General features: G+C 42.9%; 1 protein-coding gene across 2 annotated transcripts; it reads right to left on the bottom strand.

Moving 5' to 3' along the window:
* Nucleotides 1-1,517: 1,517 nt before the first annotated feature.
* UQCRQ (ubiquinol-cytochrome c reductase complex III subunit VII) lies at nt 1,518-5,278 on the bottom strand. 2 transcript variants are annotated; one of them, XM_072146090.1, is made up of 3 exons: nt 5,123-5,278; nt 3,099-3,265; nt 1,518-1,733 (listed from the first exon to the last, which is right to left on the bottom strand). In XM_072146090.1, the coding sequence occupies exons 2-3, from the start codon at nt 3,253-3,255 to the stop codon at nt 1,639-1,641; spliced, it is 252 nt and encodes an 83-aa protein (XP_072002191.1). In that variant the 5' UTR covers nt 3,256-3,265; nt 5,123-5,278; the 3' UTR covers nt 1,518-1,638. The 2 variants fall into 2 exon arrangements, with proteins under 2 accessions (XP_072002191.1, XP_072002190.1); XM_072146089.1 differs by lacking the exon at nt 5,123-5,278 and adding an exon at nt 4,895-4,926.
* Nucleotides 5,279-11,001: the final 5,723 nt, after the last annotated feature.

Genomic DNA, 11,001 nt, shown 5'->3' with positions numbered 1-11,001 from the left:
CTCCTGCAGTTCAAACCGAGCATCAGTATGGGGAAGAAAAGTGATTTGTGGCCTTTGAACGTGGCATGGTTGTTGGTGCCAGAAGGGCTGGTCTGAGTATTTCAGAAACTGCTGATCTACTGGGATTTTCACGCACAACCATCTCTAGGGTTTACAGAGAATGGCCCGAAAAAGAAAAAACATCCAGTGAGCGGCAGTTCTGTGGGCGGAAATGCCTTGTTGATGCCAGAGGTCTGAGGAGAATGGGCAGACTGGTTCGAGCTGATAGAAAGGCAACAGTGACTCAAATCGCCATCCGTTACAACCAAGGTAGGCAGAAGAGCATCTCTGAACGCACAGCATGTCGAACTTTGGGGCAGATGGGCTACAGCAGCAGAAGACCACACCGGGTGCCACTCCTTTCAGCTAAGAACAGGAAACTGAGGCTACAATTTGCACAAGCTCATCGAAATTGGACAGTAGAAGACTGGAAAAACGTCTGATGAGTCTTGATTTCTGCTGCGACATTCGGATGGTAGGGTCAGAATTTGGCGTCAACAACATGAAAGCATGGATCCATCCTGCCTTGTATCAACTGTTCAGGCTGGTGGTGGTGGTGTCAAGGTGTGGGGAATATTTTCTTGGCACTCTTTGGGCCCCTTGGTACCAATTGAGCATTGTTGCTGACCATGTCCATCCCTTTATGACCACAATGTACCCAACATCTGATGGCTACTTTCAGCAGGATAATGCGCCATGTCATAATGCTGGAAGCATCTCAGACTGGTTTCTTGAACATGACAATGAGTTCACTGTACTCAAATGGCCTCCACAGTCACCAGATCTCAATCCAATAGAGCATCTTTGGGATGTGGTGGAACGGGAGATTCGCATCATGGAGGTGCAGCCGACAAATCTGCGGCAACTGTGTGATGCCATCATGTCAATATGGACCAAAATCTCTGAGGAATGCTTCCAGCACCTTGTTGAGTCTATGCCACGAAGAATTGAGGGAGTTCAAAAGGCAAAAGGGGGTCCAACCCGTTACTAGCATGGTGTACCTAATAAAGTGGCCGGTGAGTGTATATGCGCCGAGCACAGACCACGGTGCGGGGAAGCTACTTCGGATATAAAAGATTAATAAAGTGTTTAAATGCCTTAAAACCGTTTAAGAACATAGCGAAGATAAGCGCCGGCACTAGCTCACCATGAGCTGGTGCACAGCATTTGCTGCTTAGGAGCACCATCGGAAGTGGTAGGTTTCCGTTAAGCTAAATTCAACATAATAATAATCCATGTTGAAGCGAGTTCCACGGGTCTACAGTCTCATACTGTACACTGTATAATTCAGTGCTTACTAAACTGCAGTCTACTGATTGCCTCTGATCTATGAAGTTCATCTGGGCCTTGGTAGGTCCAGGAAAAGCCACCATCACAAAAATAAACCAACCAAAAAAATGTTTCTTGTACCAAAAGTAGAATAAAACCATCCTCGAGATTACATGAACTATACAAAAATTATAAGATAAAGACACAAGGAAGGATAAAGAATTTTATTATGTGAAAGTCAGCTTTTATGCTGCAATAAATAATCCTTTTCACACAATGCAGCATTGCCAGAGTCTTAGACTTTGCGAGAGGATGGACATACTGAAGGTTTCACTGGTCATTTTCATACAAGGACACATCCTTCCTCTTGAGTCTGTCGTGTTCATGGGTTCCCCAGTTGTAGACCAAGTATGCCAACGCAAAGGCTGCAAAATACAAAGGTCAGACGTTACATAATTCTGTTATAATGCAACTTCATTACAGCTTACACACAGATCAGGTAGGAGGTGGTTAAAAAAAACAAATGCATGTATTTGGTTTTGAATGTCATTTTAGAGAGATCCCTGCACGCATTTTCTCATATGGATGTCTGAAGAATCCTGTACATATTAGATGCCTGGCTAGATCTGGGCTGCCAGAATGTGCTTTACTTCCACATAGTTCAGCTCTGTGACCATGGGCACTAGATCCCTATACTGTTAGTGACCTGGCAGAACTGGAGGGGTCAGTACAGTTTTATGAAACTCTTGTTTGCATTCAGTGGACTTACTAATCTCATGATGTATTTTGTAACAAAATATTAAGGTCAGAGATAGATAAAATATAATAATTAACAGTGAAGCTCCTGTATGCCAACTTTAAAAGACCAACATTTTTGTCTCTTAAATCTTTCCAAGCAAGTGGTCATACAATCTGATCATGGCAGGACCATTTCCATAATTGATGGGGGGGGGGGGGGGTAAGACAGGGTTTCCCTTGTCAGAGCTATTTGGGACAACAACCCACCCACACGACCTTATAGACCGGTGGTTTATCGTCCTTTTTCAAATGGGCGCTGGAAAAAGTAAAAAAATATTTTTACTTACCTTGTTCCAGTGCTCCCCGTGCCACTTCACAGTTATTGTGCAATGAAGCCAGGGTGTACTGCCCTGGTACAGGGAGCACTAGAGATGGACCCATCTCTACGCAAGTAAAAAGTTTTTTTTTTTTTTTTTTAATAGTGCCCACGGAGGGACTTGGTACAGGGTAAAAATTGCCCTGACAGATGCTCATAGAGGTGAACTTTTTGTACCTTTTTTGTAATTTACAGTAATTTGTACCAAATGGAGTGTGTACATTCATGAGGGAGTGGAGTTTGAATGGGCCCTGCATATACTCAGGTTACACTGTGCTACTACATTTACTATAGTAAAACAATGGCTCTTCCCTGTATGATAAGACCAGTACTATAGAAGATGAATTATAAATGGGAGGAGGGGGGGGGGGGTCTGGTACAGATTTTGTACTGGGGCACAGTGCTTTTAAGTTGTGTCTCTTGTCTCAAAAAAAAAAAAAGCAGATTTGCAGATCTTCCAACTGTTAGGTCGAAGCTGTGACCTTATACTCATGGGATATAGGAGCACAACTTTGTACCCATAACCCTATTGTGTGTCTACCACTACCTACCAGTCTCCACTACAAAAATAATGAAAGCAAAGGCAAATTAACTATGTTACTCTTAAGAAGATTAATATTAGTGGTCACCGAATACGTTTGCACTATATAACATAGTAACTAGGAACAAAACTTACGTGGTCCTATGGTCAGGATGTTGGATGAGAACCTTCTCCACACATTGGGAAGCCCTTTAGAGAGGACATTAGCAAAAGCTCTTTGTTCAAATGGAGATAGCGTGAAGGTGATAATATGCCGAACCTTGGCAAGGTTTCCAAAGTGTAGCCCACCCATGGTATACTTTCTGAAAACGAGAGGATAGAAATAGAAATATTTAACATAACATGGTGAGATTTCTTCAAAGTGTACCAGGAGAATGGACATGAACATGATTAATGTCTGAATGTCAGCTTGCTACAAAAAGAATGCTACAGAGAAATCAAAATCATTTAAATTCCTTAAAGGGGTCATCCAGTCCTCTGCCGTTTTTGATGCTCTTGCCGCCCTTCCAAAAAGGCCTAACCCATGCAACAATTTTGCTACAAGACACTACTGATCTCTATGTTATCCACCCACAATCTGCGAGAAGGAACTCAGAAATGTATGTGGAATGGTCATCTCCAGACTTCTAACTTGCTAAATTAGAGACACATGCTTGTAAAACACTGAAGGGATTTTACATGAATCTGAAAACCCCCCCAAGGGTCCAATGTACTAAAAACACAAACAAACTTACCAAGCTCCAGATCTTGCATCACTTATACTTCTGGTTTTGGACCCTGCAGCCAATCATAAGTCACAGGGGTTCACAGGACCCACTTCATGCAATAACTGGCCTCGTCAGAAGCAGAGACAACACGAAGTGACATACCCTCTAAACCAGAAATTACATCCAATGTCGAAGCAGGCCAGTCATTGAATGTAGCAGGCCTCGTGACCTCCTTGAACTTCTGGTTAGGTGCAGGGCCTAAAGGGAGTAGTGGAGTGACACAGGAACCATTATATATTTTCATCCTTACCCAGACCTCTAGCCGTGGCAGGAGGAGGTCCACATTTATGGAAAACCTCTGTAATGCTTTATATAAAATCTACCAGCAAAATCCATCATAATAAACCAGGAACACTTACTCATAGATGCAGGCACCGCGACTGTGGTAATCTTATATTTGTTATCAATTACCTCCTTTTTCCCCAAAATTAACTTTTCAAATTATGCTAAGGAGACTGAAGGGCTCTGGAGGGTGTTTCCCTCAGGGATGTCTTTTCACTGGTTGTAACAATGATCAGGTCTCATTTCACTGCTTATTGTAAATCTGCAGAGCCCTCGGGCTCATTAGCATAATCTTACATGTTTGTTTTAGAAGGAAGGAGAACACGGATAACAAATACTAGAAGATTAACACAGTCATGGTGCCTGGATCTATGAGTAAGTGTCCATGGTTTATCTTGATGGATTATGATGGTAGATTTACTTTAAAGGGCAACTACCAGCAAAAGGAAAGCCTGTATGCAAATGAGCCTGAGGGTCTCCAGGTTCCATTAACACCTATGTAAGTAAGTGATAAATTTCAGAAAAGCACAGGTCTGGTAACCCCAATCTTCAGCTTCAGGCCTGGCAAGCACCGGTGCTACATACATGTGACTAGTCACCTGTATGCGGTTGTGGTCCATTAAAATGAACCGTGTTGGTATCTGCAATATAAAGTACAACTGCTGAACAATACACAGTAAAGTGACAGCAATACTTATCCTGGACCACCCCTTTAAGTAACAGACTGCTAGTGTTGGGACATGACAAGGCCAAATTACTTAGACTGGCTGCGGACGGTCTGAGAAAGCTGCAGCACATATAATATGTAACAAATATGGAGCATTGCAGATAACTGTAATAAATCCATGGACCAGTGAGTTACACACATGTATGTGTGCTTACAGGTCAGGAGGGGGCATCCTAGCCCTGCAGGAATTAGTGTGGGGACAGTGCAGCCTCCCCTGTAATATGCAGCATTGCTATGGCGGAGACCTTGGTGGTTATAAGGTCACACACTGGCAGCACAGACACTGCCATGACCGGGGCAGCGACGCCCCACACATCAGCACAGACAACAACCCGCTCCACCGGGGAGACAGTGCACGACCCCCGCCACATCTCCGCCCTCACCTTGTCGCCCTGCGCTTCAATGCCGCTCAGGTCACCCGGCAACTTCCGGCGCTTATTTCCTCTTCCGGGCCCTGGAATACTACAATCACGTGATTCTGTAGTGACACGTGAGCGCCATCTGCTGGCAGGATCCGCGATAAGTTTAGTTTCTGCGCTTTTTCCTGTGCACAACTAGTGTCGGGTACAGGGATAGCAGAATTTTGCAGTTTTGATCGATTTGCTGTGAAATATAAAAAAAGAATTCCAGACAGGTTGTAAGAGTGTAGTAAACGATATAGAAAGCTATATACGTACAGTAATGTTTATAATCAAATGTTTCATATCACAAGCCCCGCCCTTCTCACAACCCTAATCCCAACCCCCTGCCCCCAATTTAGGCACGTACTATACCTTCTCTTCATACACATTTCCATACATTATGGGCCAGATGCAGGGGCGTATCTACAGTGATAGCAGCCATAGCAGCTGCTATGGGACCCACAGTGTCAGGGGCCCCATCATCTAACCTGACAAACTAAAAAGTCGAGGATGTGCACCATTATGTACATATTATGCTGCACATTGTACATATATGCAATGTATATATGCTGTATGTGTATGAGAAAACGCATTTGAAAGCGCCAAATGGCCTGTCGCCTCGGCGAGGCAGCTCCTCACTTTGTCCTGTTACTTCTGCCACAATAAATAAGTGTATTGAACATGTCTCCGGTAAGTACCACATTTCTTCCGATCACGGGGATGATCCCTGCCTATGGCAGCACGTGGGGGCCAAAATCTTTGCCCCGATCGTTGCTCCCTGACACGTCAACGGGGAGCAGCGATTGATTGGGTCTTCGTCAGACCCGAGGCTGTCTGGTTTCTGCAGTTTAGTTACAATGAGCCGTTCTACCAAATTATAAAACTATTTATTGCCGTTGGTGAACGGAAAATAGCGCCCAAATGTCTGAAAAGCTATTTTTACACCATTTTACATCACATAAAATGTTGCATAGTCCTCAAAATGGTAGCAATGAAAACGACGGCTCATTTCGCAAAAAAAATTACACCTCATACAGCTCCGTGCACCAAAGTATGAAAAAGTTATTAGCGGCAGAAGATGGCAAAATGTTTTTTTGTACACATTCATTTAATCTCTAAAAATGTATTAAAACACAATAAAACCTCTACAAATTTGGTATTATTGCGATGGTACCGAGCCAAAACTCAGCCCACAAGAAAGTGACACAAATGTGTTATTTGCCAATGTTACCACATTTGGAACAGTTTTCTAGCTTCCCAGTACAAGGCATGGAATAATAAATAATCTCAATGAGAAGTTAAATTTGTTACGCAGAAAATAAGACTTCACATAGCTCTGTAATCGAGAAAATAAAAAAGTTATGGATTTTTGAAGGTATAGAGTGAGAAATGAGCGAAAACTTATGAACTTATGTATCACTTTCTTTGCTTATTTTTGCAACTTTTCAGGGCGCGTTCACACGTTGCGTTTTGGTCGTGTTTTCATTGCGTTTGAAACGCATATACAACAGCTGATGAGAGGTGATTTGCCTAATTACATTAACATTTAACAAAACACATGCGTTAACGCAATGTTATTGTATGCGTTAACATCGCGTTTACGATGCGTTTTGTAAACGGAAACGTTAACAGTGATGTAATTAGGCAAATAACCTCTCCTCAGCTGTTGTATATGCGTTTCTAACGCAATGAAAATGCTGGTCAAAATGCAACGTGTGAACGCGCCCTCAGGGCGCGTTCACACGTTGCGTTTTGGTTGCGTTTTCATTGCGTTTGGAACGCATATACAACAGCTGATGTGAGGTAATTTGCCTAATTGCATTACCGTTTACGTTTGTAAACGCAATGTTAACGCATGCGTTAACAAAACGCATGCGTTAACGCTTTGTTAACGCATGCGTTAACATCGCGTTTACGATGCGTTTTGTTAACACATGCGTTAACAGTGATGAAATTAGGCAAATCACCCCTCCTCAGCTGTTGTATATGCGTTTCAAACGCAATGAAAACGCAGGTCAAAACGCAACGTGTGAATGCGCCCTCAGGCGCAAATATGCAACTGATTCAGGACAGGTGCAAAGGAAGGATTTTTTATGGAGATGCTTTAAATGTTTTAAATTTTGCACTGTAATCTGTTTTTTGAAAATTCAGAAATCTTTTCATTTACATTTTTTTAATTTATTGGTTACTTCTAAGGCCGGCGCCACACAGGGCGCTTTGTCTGCGCTTGCAAACACAAACGCAGACAAAGTCGCGCCCACCGGGGCGGGCCTCGGCCCGATCGCATCGGCGTTTCTATGGAAACGCCTGCGATCGGGAACGAGCCGCCGGTGTTTCGCGTTAAATTAACACAAAACACCGGCGGCTCGTTCCCGATCGCAGGCGTTTCCATAGAAACGCCGATGCGATCGGGCCGAGGCCCGCCCCGGTGGGCGCGACTTTGTCTGCGTTTGCGTTTGCAAACGCAGACAAAAGCGCCACGTGTGGCGCCGGCTTAAGGGTGCGGTCACACGTTGCATATTGATTGTGTTTTGAAATACACTACAACAGCTGAGGAGAGGTGATTTGCCTTATTACATTAGTGTTAACATTTGCATTTACAAGATACAACATAAACGTGACGTTAACGCATGTGTTAAAATCGTGTTTACTATGCATTTGTAATTGCACATGTTAACAGCGATAAAATTAGGCAAATCACCTCTCCTCAGCTGTTGTGGTGTATTTCAAAACACAATCAATATGCAATGTGTGACCGCACCCATAACACGACCTGTGACCGCAGCCTCATATATCGTCATCTCCCTGGGGTGTGACTACAGTGCTTAAAAATGCAGGACACAGCCTCAAATACAAATTTAACAGTAGTGTCCACTCCTGCATATAACCCCTCACGTGGCTTGTGTCCATGTGGATTTGAGACATTTGCAACAAAAAGTCTCAAAAAGAAGCAAAAATTTGTGCCTGCCAGGATAGGAAAAACTATCAAATGTATCACAGGAAAAAAGACATGATCATACAAAAGGCTCTAAAAAGAGCTGCCGAACGTCTCAGGCCGCAGTCACACCTACCGCTAGGCGTCCATCATAACGCGACACTAGTGCACAGGGGGAGGTCCTCGGGCCGAACGCACATGCGTTTCCGGGGAAACGCATGCGATTGTTGTTCTGGAAACGCATGTGTGTTCGCGGCCGAGGACCTCCCCCTGTGCACTAGCGTCGCGTTATGAACGGACGCCTAGCGGTACGTGTGACCGCGGCCTCAAAAATTCTCCAAAGAAAAAATAAACTATGATACATGTCACCCATTGTACTTCATTTCTGTGGTAAATTTTGGTTGATATGTTTTATATTTATTTATTAAAAAAAACTAAAATCGAAATAATCTCCTTTCTGACGTAAAGTTGTACCTCCCAAATTAGTTACTAACTAACATTACCTATATATCAGCTTTATGTTTTTACTATTTGTAAAACGCGTTCGGGCCGAGGACCTCCCCCTGTGCGCTAGCGTCGCCTTATGAACGGACGTCTAGCGGTACGTGTGACCGCGGCCTAAGAAGGGACCTTTCTGAGCCTTGGTTCAGCCAATTCAGTATTTTAAGAAGTGCCTGTGTATGCCTTATAGAGGAACAGGAGTTCTACTGCCTGATTTATCTATGTCACCTTCTGTTTGGAAACCTTTTGCCATCTGATGTCTCTCTCGCCTTCTACTGTATATGTAATGTGCCTTCACCTTGTGGATGATTGTAATTCCTTGCTTGTAACTTGAAATCTCTGTGTTTTGTCTGCCCCAACCTCCATCACAGGCCCTCACAAACACAACATCAGCCAAGGACCATTACCACAGAGCTACCTACCCATCAATATCACCATTGCAGGTGTTAGCAGCGGGCGCATAAAACAGCAGTACTCTGCAAGTAAGCCCCCTCCATACAAGGCCTACGCATCATGAAAAGGGTCATAGTGAAATTCTTTCCCTTAAAACAAATAGTCATGTACCTGTTTAAGAAACCATAATACTCAGACAAGGAAAGACCCGTCTTAACCCCCAACATTATATTGCACACAAAGTAGTTCTTACCTGTAATATCCATCGAAACTGACAATCTAATGCATAAGATTAAGTTTAAACAAACATTGGGGCACATTTACTTTTTCACATTTACAGGGTCACTGAAAGTGCATTTTCTGTCTATAATGTATTATCTTTATGGTGTGTTTGTAACAAACATAAGTGTTGTTTCCAAAGACACATACTGTATACATACTTCTTTCTTTATTTTTCTAGGTCCACTCTTTTTTTTCAACATCAATCACCTGTGTGATTTTGGCTGTGCCCTCCATACTCACCTTTTCAACTTAAAGGCTGCTCACACTTGTACAACACAATATTTGTGTCCTTATATGAAAATGAAATTATTGCTGGTATCTATTAGACATTTTCTAGAGTTTTGTGTGTACAACCACTATAAATACTATGCTTCTTCATGTTTGTAGGGCATGTTGTTTTTGGTTTAGTTCTTCTTTTAGTTCACGGATGGGTTACACCAATAGTGATGACATACCATTCACAATCACTAGATGGCGCTGACTCTCCATTCTGAGTAAATTCACCAGAGATTAGTTCAGATACCTTGTATGTCATAATTCTAGGGAGGGGAAGTAAGAGTTCTCCTTACGGAGGCTGCCAAATAAGACCACAATGTAGGCGTGTGGAGTCTTATAGCCATGGATGCTCCACTAGGGGGATTCTGGGAAAATATGCAAAGATTTCCAGGATGGGTTAAGGAAAACCACGCCTCTTGTAAGGCAGCTCCCGTGACATCAAGCATGACCTACAAGAAGCCTTATGATATGGATTAACTCTCTACGTTGTACTAAGGAGACCCAATCTGGTCGAAACAGTGCTGTCTACAGTTGGGAGCCTGTTCCTTCTGGAATAGATATACTGGTTTCGTTTTAATCCCACATCATGTCATAAGGCTTCTTGTAGATCATGCTTGATGTCAGAATGGTGGCTTAGTGGTTAGCATTACAGCGCTGGGGACTTGGGTTCAAGTGCCAGGGTCAACATCTGCAAAAAGTTTGTATGTTCTCTCCGTGTTTGTGCTGGTTTCCTCCAAGTCCTCCTGTTTCCTTCCACACTCCAAAACATTCTGGTCGATTGATTAGATTGTGAGCCCATGGGGACTGGGAATGATTTGGCAAGCTCTGTGCAGCGCTGTGCAGTTTCGTGTCATGGCTGCACTGTGCCGATAACACAGAAAAAAGGTGCACCTAAAGGGCCGTGTTACTGCTTGCGACAAATTTAATACAGCGACTCAATATAATTACTTACCCAATATGTTACCTGTTATCTTACGACTGATGTATTTACATGACTTATTCTTGTTGGGCTGACTTGTAAGTTCCCTGTTGTCCTGAACCGACGCTAGTTTTGCCTAAGCTTTGTCAGGAAGTGTGTAATACTGTGTTGAATGAACTATTCCATACACAGGCCAAAAGAACACTCTTATATTTCTATTTAACAGGAGCCTGTCAGTCAACTTAAAGGAAATCTACCATAAAATTCGAGCACCAGGGACATTTATAGATTCAGGAATTGTGACTGTTGTGATCTTTTTATGTTTATTATCCATGGCCTTCTTCCTTCTAAAATCAACTTTTAGATTGTGAAGGGCCTCACCCTCACAAGGGTGTTTCCAAAATCCATCATTGCTGTAGATTCAAAGGCTGTTACAATGAGCAGAGCAGGTCTCTCCGAGACTCATTAACATAATTTTAAAATTTTATTTTAGAAGGAAGGAGGCCATGGATAACAAATATAAGAGGATTACCATACATGAGTAAGTGTCCCTGA

This window comes from Engystomops pustulosus, chromosome 4 (assembly GCF_040894005.1).
Source record: "Engystomops pustulosus chromosome 4, aEngPut4.maternal, whole genome shotgun sequence".
Taxonomy (NCBI): Eukaryota; Metazoa; Chordata; class Amphibia; order Anura; family Leptodactylidae; genus Engystomops; species Engystomops pustulosus.
This window is presented reverse-complemented; position numbering and strand designations above follow the sequence as displayed.